The 16,028-nt window shown below is 35.7% G+C and overlaps 1 protein-coding gene across 2 annotated transcripts; it reads right to left on the bottom strand.

Annotated features, from left to right (window-relative positions):
• Positions 1-157: 157 nt before the first annotated feature.
• On the bottom strand, positions 158-11,899 carry LOC110848650 (noggin-2). Of its 2 annotated transcripts, none has more exons than XM_022095912.2 (8): positions 11,211-11,899; positions 2,280-2,475; positions 1,999-2,193; positions 1,793-1,926; positions 1,684-1,706; positions 1,510-1,616; positions 1,383-1,436; positions 158-1,172 (listed from the first exon to the last, which is right to left on the bottom strand). In XM_022095912.2, the coding sequence occupies exons 2-8, from the start codon at positions 2,436-2,438 to the stop codon at positions 1,083-1,085; spliced, it is 762 nt and encodes a 253-aa protein (XP_021951604.1). In that variant the 5' UTR covers positions 2,439-2,475; positions 11,211-11,899; the 3' UTR covers positions 158-1,082. The 2 variants fall into 2 exon arrangements, with proteins under 2 accessions (XP_021951604.1, XP_021951603.1); XM_022095911.2 differs by having other exon boundaries at positions 1,793-1,935; positions 11,211-11,898.
• Between the last annotated feature and the right edge of the window lie 4,129 nt (positions 11,900-16,028).

Below are 16,028 nucleotides of genomic sequence, written 5' to 3'. Positions count from 1 at the left end.
GTAGATTTTTTTAAAACGCATTTTTTTCATTGTTTGGACGTACCTCAGTAGCAAATATTGCAATTTATCAAAATTTTAATAAAAATGTTTAAGGGGGTCCGTAGCAAAAAAAAGTCCTCATGTGTAATGAACCGGAAATAAAATATACACAAAAAAAACTAAAAACCAAATTCGTAATTTATATACATACATTTGAAAAATAATAATAACAGTAACAAATTGATTTCAATTCAATCAGAGATCTTTGTCATAAAAAGTTGTCCATTTCCATTCACATACGGTACTCGCAGGGTTGCTAAATTATTCAGATTTTACTACTACAAAAATTATTAATTATTAATAGAATCGACAATATTTTATAAATTTTAAAGCCATCCAAGTGACAATACCACAGATTCCTTCAATTACACTCACACTTCCGTTTTATTCTTATCACTAAACAGTCTTTGTTCTTTGCAGTGAATACATTTTTTAGAATTGGAGATTGAAAAAATACAGTTATTTAAAGCAGTTTAAAAAATAATCATTGGCAAAATATCTACAACTCTTCTAAGTATTTATATTTCTTAAAATTATTAATGAGTATTCATGTGCAAATTAAATTAATAGCCTCTTCTGCTCGTCATTTTTATTCTATTTCGGAACTTGCAACAACATGTCCTACATTTAAAAAGTTGCAATACTATTTCCTTTCCTGTTATGTACATATCGTTTGAATCACAATTTTGTCATGAATATTTATGTACAGCTGGATATGTATTTATCATTAAAATGGAGAGTAGTCAGAGAGCTGCCTCGTCAAAGAGGGTGGGGAATAAAAAAAATTGTAACTATTTATCAAATTAAATTAAATACTGAAACTTTGTGAATCACAGAGTTTCATAAATAGCTTCTGTCCAGGCATTTGTCTTATATCGATCGCAACTTAATTAATTACGGCATGATAATGATACACATTATTTATACACATCTAGGCCAAGTAATAGCGAGTACAAGATATATCCGAATATATACAGAAATATTCAAACATGGATGACGAAGATACAAAATTTCTTAATAATAATAATACCTAATTTAGATTGCTAAAAGTCGTCTTCGTCATAGTCGTCGTTAGATACTTTGTTGGAGCATTCGCAAGAACATGCCGTCACAATCGGGTGACGAATGACTGCCTAAAAAATCAATATAAATTGCATATAGGTACGTATATAGTGTACTTCGGAAATAAATACATGAATAAATTATGATGAAAAATTTTGTGCAATTTTAATTTTTCTTAATGTAAATCTCTGATGGAGAATATTGTTTGTAATCGAAAGCTCTGACACAAATTTTCCATGTTATCTGAAAGAAAATGACAATATTGAAATTATGATTCTTACCCATCTGCATTTTTTCGCCTTGTCGTAATCTTGACAATGCCATCTTAACAGGATCTGGTCAAACGTTTCAAAATGTATATTAAACTGCATACCTTATCATTAGTCAAGAAATTTAAACTTGAATTACCTTATATTCTGCTGCCGAAGGTTTACAACTCATCCCTGGTGGAATAGAACATGAGCGTTCGGTGTAACAGTGACCTTCTTTGAGCCATCTTGGCCAAAATCTAGAACCTATGATATTAATTAAACTAAATTATTTGCTATGTACTTAATTTTGAAAATTTTTGTCTTTTCTTACCAAGATCTCTCCATTTCTCATACCTGCAATTACGTAATTATAAAAATATAAGATTATAAAACCTCAAGAATCATGTTGGATGGCATGATAAATAATTTGTGTTCATTACACTGGACAAGATGTATAAGCCCACAAAAACTGGACCAGTTTTCTTCTCAGTTTAGGATTTAATCTTGTCCTCAGCTTTGTCCCGTCCGGAAGTGAGAGAGCTCCATATTGCAATTTCTTAATTGCCTTTGGAATCTGGGCAGACTATTTCATTCTTATGTTTTTATTTAAAAAATATGGGTGAAAAATTAAATTTTTATTAAATACCTCGCCCGTCGGAACTAATCGACCCTTCTTATTTCGCTTGAATGGGAATTTGACCGTGCCGTTTGGATGAGACGCAAGATCGTGCGGTTTTCGTATGCTCATTACTTCAGGGTCGAAATTTTTGCCCATTTTAATCCTTAGTTGCCTCACGTCCAGATCTTCTGGCTTCGGATCATACTTACTGCCGGGGACTTCCTACAAACAATTTATAGTCAATATTATGTCATATTATTCACTTGCAATTGATATTGAAGAAAAATGCAGACAGAGAAAGTAATTACCTGCAATTTTGTAACGGCTAGAAAACCTTTCGCAGGTCTGGGTCGCATAAGATACTGATCTCCTCCCCCAGATTTTACGTGATGCTGATTTGTGTCCACTTCGAATAAAAGAAATGTGAGAAACTGCACCACCACGCCCGTTACGAAGACCAACTTCATTTTCTCTGCCGATTTGCTGATCTTTCTTGTTAATAACCTGCAAATATTAAGTAATTTTGAGATTTTGTTACATTTTTCTCTGTAAAGATTGAGTCTCAAGTGAAAATTCCAGTCATACTGCATTATTGGACAAGTATGTACATACATACACATTTTTTGCGCCTATTTATCACGCTTTAACGCACGCTACATTTTTTACACCACTTTATTAATTGATCACGACTTGCTAATTTCATGCCACGTTTTTCGCATTTCTTTCATCATTTATACTAATCAACAACTAGTCACCAGATTTATATCATAATAATCACTTTATTCGCGATGATGCCATAAAGTGGAGAAAGTTAGTTGAATTTTTAACATAATGACTCATCCATTTGTAATTAATGTCAACTAAAATGCAGGGGCTTACATATTTGCACTGTGTACAACGCAACATCAAGATAGATACCAAAAATGCCAATTGGTTGGTGGCAGGCAGGCAACTATACAATAAATATTGTGCACTTTTCTCACAACTTTTTCATGGCAAACTGAATACGAACTGGGAGTGTCATTACATTATCATATTATTATTCGCTGGTTGGGTTTTTTGGTTCTCTAATTTATAATTCAATCAACAAGTCTGACTTATTATATTTATGTACTAACTATTTAAGTTGACGCAAGTTTTCAGAGTATCAAATTTCGTCGTAAGTACTTGAATACATATTTTCCATCCCTTTCGCTCAAATGTGTATCCTCTCAGGTCGAAATGACTCGAATTTTCTAATTCATTCAGCAACTAGATATGTATAAATAATTAACAATAGGTCTCATTTAGAGGAGAAGGGTCACGTAAAACGAAAAATATTATTCAACTCGACAGCATATTCGAAGCATTATGTGAAGTATGCAGCAAGGGTTGGGTTGTATTGTTGTGTGTGTGTCGTCTCGTCCTCGGTGGATTGGATGGATTTGTATATTGCAATTATACATAATTTTAATGTGGTCACTTTACCATTTGTCCGCACCCACCCACGCAGTGATGCCACACTAACTTTAATGAATTGCAGAGGTGAGTGAGTATATCGCGATTTTGTCTGTGAGCAAATGTCACATTTCTTCCCATGTCCCATGTCGAATTCCAATCACGACAATAATATATCATCTCTCTCCTCTCCTCTCTTACTTTTTACGACACGATAAAATAAAACACGGATTGCTTGCAAAAAATGGTGCAACTTCAAATTTACCAAGGAAAAATGCAACCTCACGTTCACTTACAATGGAGGTCTCCCAACGTATGCTCACAGATTTGGACCAAACTAGCGTCAATCGATCACAAATATAATTAGTATGAAATTTGCAAATGGCACTATCTGCCAATGCGCAGGTCTGGCGGAGATATTTGTATCCAAAGCGAGAAAAATACGCAGCAAATTTGGAAAATGAACAAATTGCCAGCCTTGGGGGTGCGTTTTCTCCTCTTTTTATGCAAATATTTCCGCCAAACCTGCGCATTGGCAGATAGTGCCATTTGCAAATTTCATACTAATTATATTTGTGATCGATTGACGCTAGTTTCATCCAAATCTGTGAGCATACGTTGGGAGACCTCCATTGTTAGTTGTCAAGTCCAGGATCATATTATTATTTTGTGTCTTCTGTGATGTGATCCTCAAGCCACACAAGAAGGACATGTTTTAAAACATCCAACAGTTTGAGCTTACTCATTTATCACCAACCTTTAAACTTGTGTGCCGTTTGTGGTTTGACAACCAAGCCAAAACACGGAGCCATTCTTGTTAATTTTGCACATTTCCAAATTATATGTACATAGAATCGCAAAACCATTGATCAGTAGAAAGAAAAAGGCTCGTTATTACAGATATTATGATCAGTTAAAAAAGTTAACCATCTTCGTTTCATTCACAACTTTGTTCATTCATAAAGTCTCTTTTTCTGTCTTCCATTTTCGTCCGAATGCTATGATTATGCACCTTATTACACGTCGTCCTCCTCATTTTTTGTGCTTTATGCCACGCCACAGCATAATAATTAGGTTTTGTAACATGGTCGAGAAGATGAATGAAACGCATCTGAGAAGGAGAGGAGGAGGACGAAGGTAGGGCAGGTTCCTCGGTACAAATTTCCATCCTCGTAGAAATTAAACAGCAAAGAAAATGGCAAAGCAAGAACATATAGCACATTCGAGAATGAGAGGTTATGGATTGGCCTACGAAGAAGATTTTATTTAGGAGTGTCACTCTGCCCGAGGGAATGGATTAAAATCATCTTCAACGTAAAATATCGTCTCACGTACCAAAAAGAACAACATTGTCATGAGATATCTACGTATGTAGAGGGAAAAGACCTACCTTAATAAGTTTGGCTGTTTGCTTATGGATTTCTGGGTGGGGTCCACCCCACTCTTCTACTCCTTAATAAGCCGTATACATGGCATCAACTTGTAATATTGCTATGAATGCACATATTTGTCCCACAATAACGATAATGAGATTTGTACATGCAACGTTGGGAATTTGTCATTGTGTGAAATTTAATACGAACCAACAGCAAGTGTCCCTTTATCTGTCGTCGGAAAACAATTATTGTTTTCTGCACCCTTGTAAATGAAATATTAGATATTCGTTCGGGAGGAAAAAATTGCGAGTCGTCTGAGGAAAAAAAATATGGAGACGTTGTGTCTCTCATGCTTAAATTATTTAGTAAATTGTGCCAGCATTTATGTAAGGGGTACTTTTTTGGTGGAACTAATGGTTGAGGAGGATAAAGAAATTAATTTATGAATGGACAGCGTCCATTGGATACTGCGTCGTTACTGATGCAGGAAAGTGTGCAAAATATGCAAGTTTTACTTGATAATGAAATTTGATTCGGAAAGTCTGTAGAGTAACGATTTGAATTTTTGTATGGAAAATATTTAGCAATTAAACTGTGTGCGAAGAGCGGAATAAAACTGGAATCGATTTACTGCAAGTACTTACAATGGAGGTCGTACAACGTGTGCTCACAGATTTTGGCTAAATTAGTGTCAATCGATCGTAAATTTAATACATACGAAATTTGCAAAAGATACGATCTGGTTATGCACATTTTTGACGGAAATATTTGCATCCGAGGAGGAGAAAACGCAGTAAACTTGGAAATTGTCAACTTTACGGCGCGTGTTCGGCTCTTCGGATCCAAATATCTCCTCCAAATCTGCGCATTGGGAGATCGCGTCTTTCACAAATTGCATGCTAATTAAATCCGTGATCGATTAACACTAGTTTCGCCAAAATCTGTGAGCATACTTTTGGAGACCTCCATTGTTATCAAAAGTTTAGGGTCAGGGTTTTATTCTAATTTGACATGCGGCAAGACAGTGTTCAAACTCCAGTCGAAACCAGATCTGCCGTTTAGCCAGGTGTTGATCTAGGGCAGGTTTAATTTTATTGATTCCCATCTTCCCTAAATAGCGGTTGGAGGGAGAGAGAACACCTCCAGAAGAATTTAGCGCTTAATTATGGCAAGGGCTTTCTGGTTTAATGGATGGTAGTGTGGGTGGAGTGGTGGTTTACATTGGCTGGAATTCAAAACCTGCTAATTGGGTTCAATACAAGAGATTCATTTCACAGAGCGTGGAGGCGTCACATTTCCATGCAACATATTTTCATGACCAATTTACTCTCAATTTGGATAAGTGACAGTTTTAACTACTTAGCCAACAATGTTAGTTTTGGAGATACTTAAGTAGTTTGAACAACCAGGTACAATTTTATCAAATTTATCACACGTGGTTGGTGAAATCAAAGGTACTAATTTACAAGCTAAAACTGATTCTCCTGATGGATCTTCTTCCAATTTCTTAATATCCACACTCCTCACTCACTCACATATTATTATTATCTAATAAGCAATCAAGATAGAAACTTGATGAATGGCGCATATGTACATACATAAAATATAGTTTAGGTATACATTTTTCCATTAGTTATCCCTTTATTTTTGCCATTATTGCTCTCTTAATGGGTGCAGTCGCTCTCTCTCTCTGTGATCACCTACAATAATGAGTCAGTGGGCCACAAAATCAGTAAATAAGGGTTAAAAAATTGACTGAGACTTGGGCGGAGTTCATTCATTCGTTTACTTATTTCTTTGCATACATATGTAACAGATAGAAATTAGCCTGTTGTTTTCCTCCATGCTTTCAAACACTTTGGTGGGTTTGGTGAATTTATTGGCCTACTCACGACCAACGAACGACGAGTTAATTATGTATCTCGCTGGTGTGAAAAATATCAAATTCTCATGAATGAAAAGAAGGCTTTGTGTGTGTAAAAGCGAAATAAATTATGAATGAATCTCTTCTCGATAGCAATTCTTCTAATGAATGAAAGAGAATGAGGGTGAATTTCTACGTGCATTTATTCACTCATTATTATGATGGCAATGAGGTAACAAAGTTTGGGGTGAGGTAGGCAGATTAAGTGTGATGCCTTGTTTTTGAAGGAAACTGAATAGAAATAGGCATAAGTTGCATAATAATTATCTACTAGCTGCATTTAAGTCAATCATTATTGCATGTCTCAATCTTCACTTGATGCAGATTACAAACAGTTACATTTGCTCGTTTTTCATGAATCAAAATTGAAAATGGAATTAATTATGGAGATTTGAAAATCAAAAAATTATCTTGTCAAAGATTCCCTTCGAAATGTTTTCATTTGCATGAATGAAAAACTAAATTGCATACTTGACTTTCCGATGCATTATTCTGATTATTAAAACTTTTCAAGTTCAGGTTTCAGTTTAGGTCGGAGAGGGGCCTAAACTAAACATGGCATCAGATCGGACACGGGGAAGAAGATTAAGATTGCTGACACGACGACCAGAATAACACAAAGGGTGGAATGCAAGGAATCTCTGGGATGAATTGTGGTCTGATTGCATTAGATTGGATTCATCCTCTTTTCTCCAGACCAGGAGGAATGAAATGAAATGACTCGACTCCTAATGGCACAAATAGAGTGCGTCCTCACAAATTGAATAGGGGTTGAGTTAGTTAGAGTCTCGGTAAGTTAGGGGTGACATTGTTGCCCTCCATTGTGTGTCACTCTGCTCTCTGTGGCCAAAAAGTCGTCATTTTTTATTCTCTCTTTTTTATTATCTCCCCGTCTTCTTCGTGACTGCACCAGAAAATGCAGACTTGGAAAAGGATAATATGTAGAATGGTGGTTAGTTAGTTAGTTACATCCTTTAACTGCACATTATTAGCGTATCAGGATCATTTATGTATAGGATGAGAATCTCAGACAGACATTTCCGAATTGTTAGTACTTGAGAAAATCATCAAGAGTCGAGTGTATTTACGCGATACAGAAATATTGACAGGTTATACTTGGTAAAAAAAAGGATGATGGACACACCTACCAAATCTTCCAATAAGAAGAAATGATCTATATACGTACATACTTACGTGTGATAAGGCGAGTCAACCAACCAGTCAATTAAATGATGATCCAATCCGCATAAATTATATGCGAACGTATGGTTGTTACTTTTTTAATGTCATATTTTCAAGTAATTGATTGATGGTGGTTTGCTCGTTGGTCACCGAGTGAGTGGTTGCGGTCAGTCGTTTCATTTCATTGGTGGCAATTCATGAATACGATTATTTTATTTTATCCTTTATTAGTTTGTGTGTAAGTAATTTTGTTTTTAAAAAATGAATTTTGAATCGAGCTGATTGGGATTATAAGCTCGATCAGATACTGCTCGAGCTACTGCTCCTGAAGACGTCGACGATTTACTTGCTTATAAATATTCGGAATTAGTGATGAGCTCATCTCGAGTCTAATCCGTCTAAAAATCTGCGTTAGTTTAGAAGCAGAGTTAGTAAAGTAATTTTAATGACTGTATACTTACTACTACAAAATACGTGCATGCATATGCCAAGAGCAATAAGTAGTAAATAACACGTCGACCCCAGGATAAAAAGTGAACCAGAGGGCCTCTTCGGCTCGTCGTCACTAAATATTTACAACCACAAAAGACTATACGACAACCCCGGGATGAATATTACGTAAATTATTGAGGATGAGATTGGAGCTTTATTATATTTATTTTTGTGAAATTGATCGTAAAACTTGACTCTCAAAATGCAATTGATTCTGATTCGGGTCTTGTGTCAGTGGTACTGATATAAATATTTAATGGTTGACTGGTTATATTTTTGTATGAGGCAGTCTCTTCACTTAATAACATCATTACTCATTTATTTCATCCCATTGACCCATAAATAGCAAAGTTAAGTGTTTTCATACATATCAATATCTTGCATCATCGTAATTCGTAATGCACAGGAAAATCTATGCACAATCGTCACTACTATCTATGCTTTTACTACTGAATAGAAGCCCAAGAAACCTACGGAATGCCAGACAATTGGCCAGTTTCAAGTTTCTTTAGGCCATAGATCTCTAATATTATTTAAACCGTCTCATTTCCATTAATTAAAGGGCGATTGCCTCCAAGATAATCGCATTACGCACAAAACCACCATATTTCAGCTAATGCTACCTCATCCTATTACATCATACGAGTAGAGGTACATACATGCATACAGCATCAGACTGAATATAGATGGCAATATTAATAATTTGGAAAAATATGGACTGAACTGGACTCAACTTGTAGAAATCCATCCATAAAGTATGCATGTGGCGTGTCGTCTCCATTCGATAATCTCGCTCCCAGCAGAACAAAACTCAATAATTCCCCCCTTGGGCAAGCACGCTATTATTTGGAATAAGATTTAAGACGCCGTATCAAAAAATTATTACTGCCAATTTGGATTACCCACCTGATCAGCTTTGTGCTGAGCCATCGATTATTGAAACAATTGATAAATATGTGATGCACATTAGACTTTGTTGGCGAAAATAATGCTGCTGTCCTGTAACGCCTTTGATTTGACCAGTTCATGCAACGCGACCAATTAATTTTCAGCTTCACAAAGAGGAAAGGGGATGATCTCAAAATTAATCAAAGTTGTTGAGCACAGAGAATGAGTGCTGGGAAATGAATGAACGGGGTGTTTCGTGGTTATTTAATTCCAAATAGCAGCCACATTTCCGTCGTCGTTAAAGCAGTTGGATCCGCTTTAAAATTAAAGTATTGCAACAACAGGGTACGAGACTAGCTGTTAGATTGCCCTTTTGTAGCAGATTCTCATAAATAAGTGGTACAGTACATATGCCATTTTACATATGTAGCACTTTATGTATTGCATCTCTGTAAATAGTCCACATGCACACGAATTTGTTATATATTTAACAAGTGAACTTCCCCATTCGTATCCAATCTTTTTAAATTCGGACGTTGTTCGGATGGATGAACTATAATCACGAAAAATTACGTCATCCTTCAAAAAAGAGAAGAGTTGCTTTCTCTCAAATTGAGTACAAACCTCGCCTTTCATCCTGCTCAAATTGATAACTCAAACAGCAAAGTCACTACAATAATTCATGCACCAATTTCCCATTGATTTATGTGTTGTTTTGTTGCGTTCCTCTTTTTTGTAAATCTTATAAAAACCTCTTTTAAAACAATTGTCCCGTGTTTCTATTATACTCATTAAAATGTCAAAACTTGAAAAATACATCATTTATTTTAAGCATATTCGCGAATAATTCGCAACTAGATACATACATACACGACGTGTTATAGGAGGGAGATTAATATGCAATGGGAAATGGGTTGAATGAGGAAAGAGAGACGAGGTGGTAGTTGTCTGCAGAGAGCATATGTACGAAGATGAGATCATCTCTGCAAATAAATTTTTTGGAGTTGCTCTTCTTTTTCAAACTTGTCTCATCTCAGGCAAAGTCTCAACTCGAGAGATTTGCTCGTTGGTGCAACTACTTAAATACATATTCACATTGTAATGTGTGTGTGTGTCCTATCTGCAGTATAAATCTGCAAGTGAGTGAGCAACTACCAAGCAGCGTCTGAATAAAAAATATGCAAAAATCTCACAATGATTGATTATTATTGTTTTCACTCAAGCCACACTTTGAAAGAGTAATACAAGGTAAAGCCTCATATCAAAACTAACACCAGTTTACACGCCTCCTTCACAATATATTATGTTACTTCTGGTCCATACCACCAACCACTGGTCCTGATGCACTCAATAGTTGGAGTTTAACTATCGCAATAAGTTCAGCATGACGAGATCGAGGGATGTGATGTGATGTTAGAAAGAAACTAATGTGATGAGACGCTTTCGAGTTGATGGCAATGCACTAAATTGCAAGAGACATATTTTACATGTGTCATTTGTTGTGAAGGATCAGGGGGAGAATGGATCGATATTTGCATATCCATTTTGAAAAATAGATCGCGAATTATGACAACAATACTAATATGCACACGTAGTGGATAATATGCAAAGTGTCAAATATGTAAATAATAACAAGACAAGTTACATATTTCAAGTTGGTATTTATGTATGTATGACTGTGTAGTAAGATATGTATGTAAATGTTTGGCATGAGTTAATCAGAGTTTGTTTGGGTCTAGTCAACAGTCAGAAGTTAAAGGACAATGTAGATTTGGGTAGGAAGTACATAATTGTCGCGTGACGTTAGTATGAACTCTGGTTGAACATGTGCAAAATTCCGAAATTATCAAACTAATTGCGGACTTTGCTTTCTTAGAGATGCTTTGGCTTTATATCTGGAATTATTCGTATGAAAAAGGTTAAGATTGATTTGCACTTACTAATTATGGAAATATCTTAATTTCCTTGATTCCTCTCCGTCCCTTGTAGCTTGAATTACTCGAAAATACCAGAATTCAAGTCAGCACACTTTCAGGAATGTCAAAATTTTAGCGAGTCACTTTAACTTTTCTCTCAGTCTCAACTTTCCCACAGGTTCTTAAATCATCCACGGCACAGACGTGTAGAACTTCTTCGATCTAAAATGGTAGCACTTTTTGGCTAGAGGTGATTTCCCATTGCAAATCCCGTACTCTTAACAGATTTAGTCAACACTACGTACATATATTCCCTGGGTTCAATTAGTCTCAAATGTCAATCTGTCCCAAAAATGGACAAAATTACGACTTATTTGGTCGCATACTATATATTTCGCATGACCTTTTTGATACTGTCCTTATTATTTCGGGTTATTTGCATAAAACTGGTCAGTATGTATGCATTCAATTTTTGCGTGGGCAGCACGCGTACGATTTATCTTGATACCTCGTTGTTTCCTGGCTTCATTAACTCGAAGGTGGGATAACACTCACTGCTTTTTTTGTGACAAAAGGTTCTCTGATTTTTAGGGTGAAATCCCGTAGAGGACTTTTGGCTTCCTTCTCTCTCTCAGAGGTGATGTGGTCCGTATGGGATTCAGTTTCAAACTAGTATTGCATTACTTGTGTGTGTTACACCGACGACGACGACCACACTTCTAATGCATACATAGATAATAATGCTTGTGCTCTCCTCAACAAAGCTGAATATATAGCTGGGCCAATAACAAGTTACTTGTTGATGCTGGTCTACTACTGGTCCTGCTGGCTGGCACATGCATGCATAAGTAATATCAAGCAATAACGAAGAAGTGTTCGCGGATGGACCGAGTTAAGATTGATCAATGTAATGATGAGAGATTTCATTTCATGCAATGAGATGCATTTCATGGGTTCTTCAACCGGATGGATGGATGGATGAGATGCATAAAAGTTCATATTGTTTATTGGATGGGTTGTTGATTACTTATTATCACTCCTTGTTTCTTCCTCCTCCTTGGAGATGACAATGACGCCGTGTGAAGGATTTACTACGCGAGAGAATCTTATGGCAATGAAGGACGTGTCGTAATAATGAGAGAGATGTAAATTTGTATGCAATCATTATGAAATGTGCAAAAATTTGAGACGAGTCTCATTTTCCCCATGAATCGTTAAGTCATGTGCACCTATTTTATTAAATCATCACCCAAAATTATAGTTATTACTCATGCTTTTTTCCGGATTTAATTCGTGATTACCTTTTGTGATCAGGATAAATTGTGAGATTGTAAAATATTTATTAACACCACCACAATTGCTTCTAATGAATCTTGACAGTTGCATCGGTCGGATAAGTATATGCATAACGGACAGGTAAACCCGGTGAAAGGTAGTCAGAAGTAATCAACATTGCATAAGAAAAGTCAAGCCACTCAAGTTTAATGATTCCAGGATTATCTTGAAAAGTTGTCCGCCTAAAATCTTTCAACACTAAAATAATAAATTATTACATAATTCGAGGTTTTTCTAAACTTTTTTTTTACCAAATTGAATTTCATGCTTTACAAAGTTTCCAGGAAAATTGCTATTCTTCCCTCGTTTTTGCATTCCTGCAACACTTTTGTTCAATAGCATTCCAGGATTTTCTTTGTGCTCACACGTACTCACTTGCATAAGGAAACGTGTGGTTCAGGTGAAATGTACTTGTAAATACGTACTCGAACGACTCTCTGGAGATGAAAATGTGCAACAACAAAACAGAATTATGTAGTGGACGCATATTATTTATAATGGACGACGGTGCAGTGCAAGTTGTTGCATTTGAAGCAAATCTACTGGATTTCGAATGTGTCACGTTAGTTCAAGAGGAAAAGTGACAAAGGACGAAAGAAGGAATCCCACCAAGTGAAAGATATGTAACTTTTGTGCAGTTGATCTACCTTTAAAAGCTCCCTTGCGTTTAAAAGTGGATGCTAAAATAACAAATTGTTTCGGCATATTAAGCATAATTTGTATCTAAATAACGTACGTGTACAAATTGCGGCTGAATTTGTCTCCTTATAAATAAGCTGTTCATATGTCAGATTCATTTTCAGCTGCCACACAGTCCCACTTGTGTCGTCCCTATTCAAATTATCTGGCAAGGGATGAATGATGTCCTAAATCTTTCAAATCTTGGTTAATCTTAAGAGACAGCCTCGTTGGGGGACGACGAGCTGGGATTGTAAACAGTTAATAAAGGACTTAAACTCCGAATAATGAGATGTGATTTGAATGAAACTGTCATTTCCTTGTGAGTCGAGGCATGAATCATATTGTTGTGAAAAATAATTTGATTTGATGTGTGGGTTCAAAATCTGGTGGGTATGTGCGTACATTATTATGGTTGAATAAGGTATGTACCTAATTACATTCTAAAGAATTTATGTAGCATTAATTGAATTTCCTTCAGGGAAATATATCCTCAATTAAATTCCTCATTTTTGGCTCTGGCTCATTTCTGAAGATCACAATCAATTTCAATTTTGGGTAAATCAGGCGATTGGTTTTCCAAGAAATGTTGAAAACTTGAAACTGATTCCACGAATGGAATTCAATTCTTTCCACTTTTCATGACTTTGTACAATATTTGCAGCTTTCTTTTACATAAACCTTAACAAAACAAAGTTTAGACCAATGTGTCGCCACCACATTGTCAAAAACTTCACCTTCTTCGAGGAACTATTATCCACCCGTATTGTGTGGTATTAAGTAAGTATTGAAACTGGTAGGATTGTGGATTTGGTGGGTGGCACAAGGGAAAAGAATGGGTCGTGTAAGTGGCGAGGTGTTGAATCAGAATGAGAGAAAGGATGTATTTAGGTAATGTAGGAAGTGAATGAAATGGAACAAATATCGCCAGTTTTACAGAGCTGCTGGGCACGGTCTAATTTGATTTTCTTCTGTAATAAATTCTTGGAAAAGTTGTCTCTTATGAGTAGAAAATTGCAATATGAATCATAAAAATTCATGGAATACATAATTATATATTAATATCGTGTACCTAATGTGAAGGTGGCATACTTGACGTTAGCAAGTAAATAGTTCACATACTTATGTAAAATCAATTAAAAAATATCGATTTAACGAATAATTATACGTACATACACACAAATGCTAGGAACTTGAATTTTAACAGTATTTACCACCAATGAGAGGCTCTTAAATGTAAGCAATTCCAGTTATAAGGGATGATTTAGTTCCTCTCTCGCAACTTAAACCCATCATTCCATTCGTATTATGAGAAGAATTCTTTTATTAAGCCCACCGAATTCCACTCCTATTCATTCGCTTTCCTCGAGAGAAAGAGTATGTGTTTGTACTCGAGGTGTGAAGATTTTACGTCACCTTTCCGTACATGCCTTGCCGTTCAAGTATATCATTCCTGCGGTTGAAATTAGGTTCGGTAAGCCGTTTATAATCTCCTTACTTAGGACCCTTTAGTTGCCCGTACAATGCTGCATTATTCAGTTTACTCTCCTTTCCTACTACAAATGTTTATTCAAAGTATTAAATCGGGAAACCAAACCACCCAGGAGAGAAAATTAAAGCGACACATTTCTGCCTGCGTTTTGGGGAAATTTAGCATTTTTTCTTAAATTATTCTTCATGAACCGTATTTTCGTCTAGCCTTTTCCCATCGAAGAATGTGTATAAATAGGGTATGCAAATTACTTGGAATGATAATTTTGATCTTCACAAAAGCCAGGTCATATTGCATGTTGCTTATGTTTTTCATGTATGTACATACATATTTCTTCTCTGCCTATTTCGCCGGCAGCCTGGCGAGACAGAAGCTGCCAATAAATTATTTGACTTGTTTTTGTTTTCTTCCATCCAGTTTTGTTTCCCTCGTGGTTGGTTTGGTATATACGTTACATAATCTGTACATGCATCACACATATCTATAAATCTATAAATTAATAAACCATTAACCATTTTCCAGATAATAATAATGATGACCGAAACGGATGATGACGAATAATAAGAAATTCCCTCAATTGATCTCCAGTCCATCAAATGAATAAGGCGCAGCTAATAATTCTAATTGATGCATCTCTTCTTCTTCTTCTTATTGTGTCCAAGTCACTTATGTTGTAAATAAGCGAGGAGGACCATAAACCAATTTCTTTGACTCTTTTTACTGTATATAAAGTGACGCATGAATACCTATCACTTCAATTCAGTCAATATTCATCAAGAGCAAAAAAAATGAATCAAGAATCCAGAGTAAGTAAAGTAAAGTAAAGCAGCAGCAGAAGGAGAATGAAATGATGTCATTAGACAGGAATGAGTTATGAGCACAATTTGCAAGATAATAATTTATGCAATAGAATAATAGATGGACATGCCCAGGTCTTACTTAAATGTTATGTTTTTCATTATACGTAACTAAATTAATGATTCCTTTTTCTTCAAGTTTTTTTTCTTCCCTGAATTCAAGAAAGCGATCTCCTCCATTGTCCTCCTGACTTAAATAACTCTCAAACTAGGTAAAATTTACAACAATAATATGAATTCGAAATGTCGCATTTTTAACCAAATTGAAACATTTTTTTACAACTTTGTACGTAAAAATGAGTGCGAGACCCACCTTATTGTTCAACCCAATCTCATCTCATTTAGATTAGTCACCTATTTACTGGCCAATACTCATTTAAATTTTGCATACATAATAATTCCACAAGAAGGTAGATTGCGACAGGTTGTGAGTAAAGTTGGTGGTTTTTTTTAATAAATAAATTGACATGGCTCTCATTC

The sequence above is a fragment of the Folsomia candida genome, unplaced genomic scaffold (genome assembly GCF_002217175.1).
Source record: "Folsomia candida strain VU population unplaced genomic scaffold, ASM221717v1 Fcan01_Sc004, whole genome shotgun sequence".
Taxonomy (NCBI): Eukaryota; Metazoa; Arthropoda; class Collembola; order Entomobryomorpha; family Isotomidae; genus Folsomia; species Folsomia candida.
This window is presented reverse-complemented; position numbering and strand designations above follow the sequence as displayed.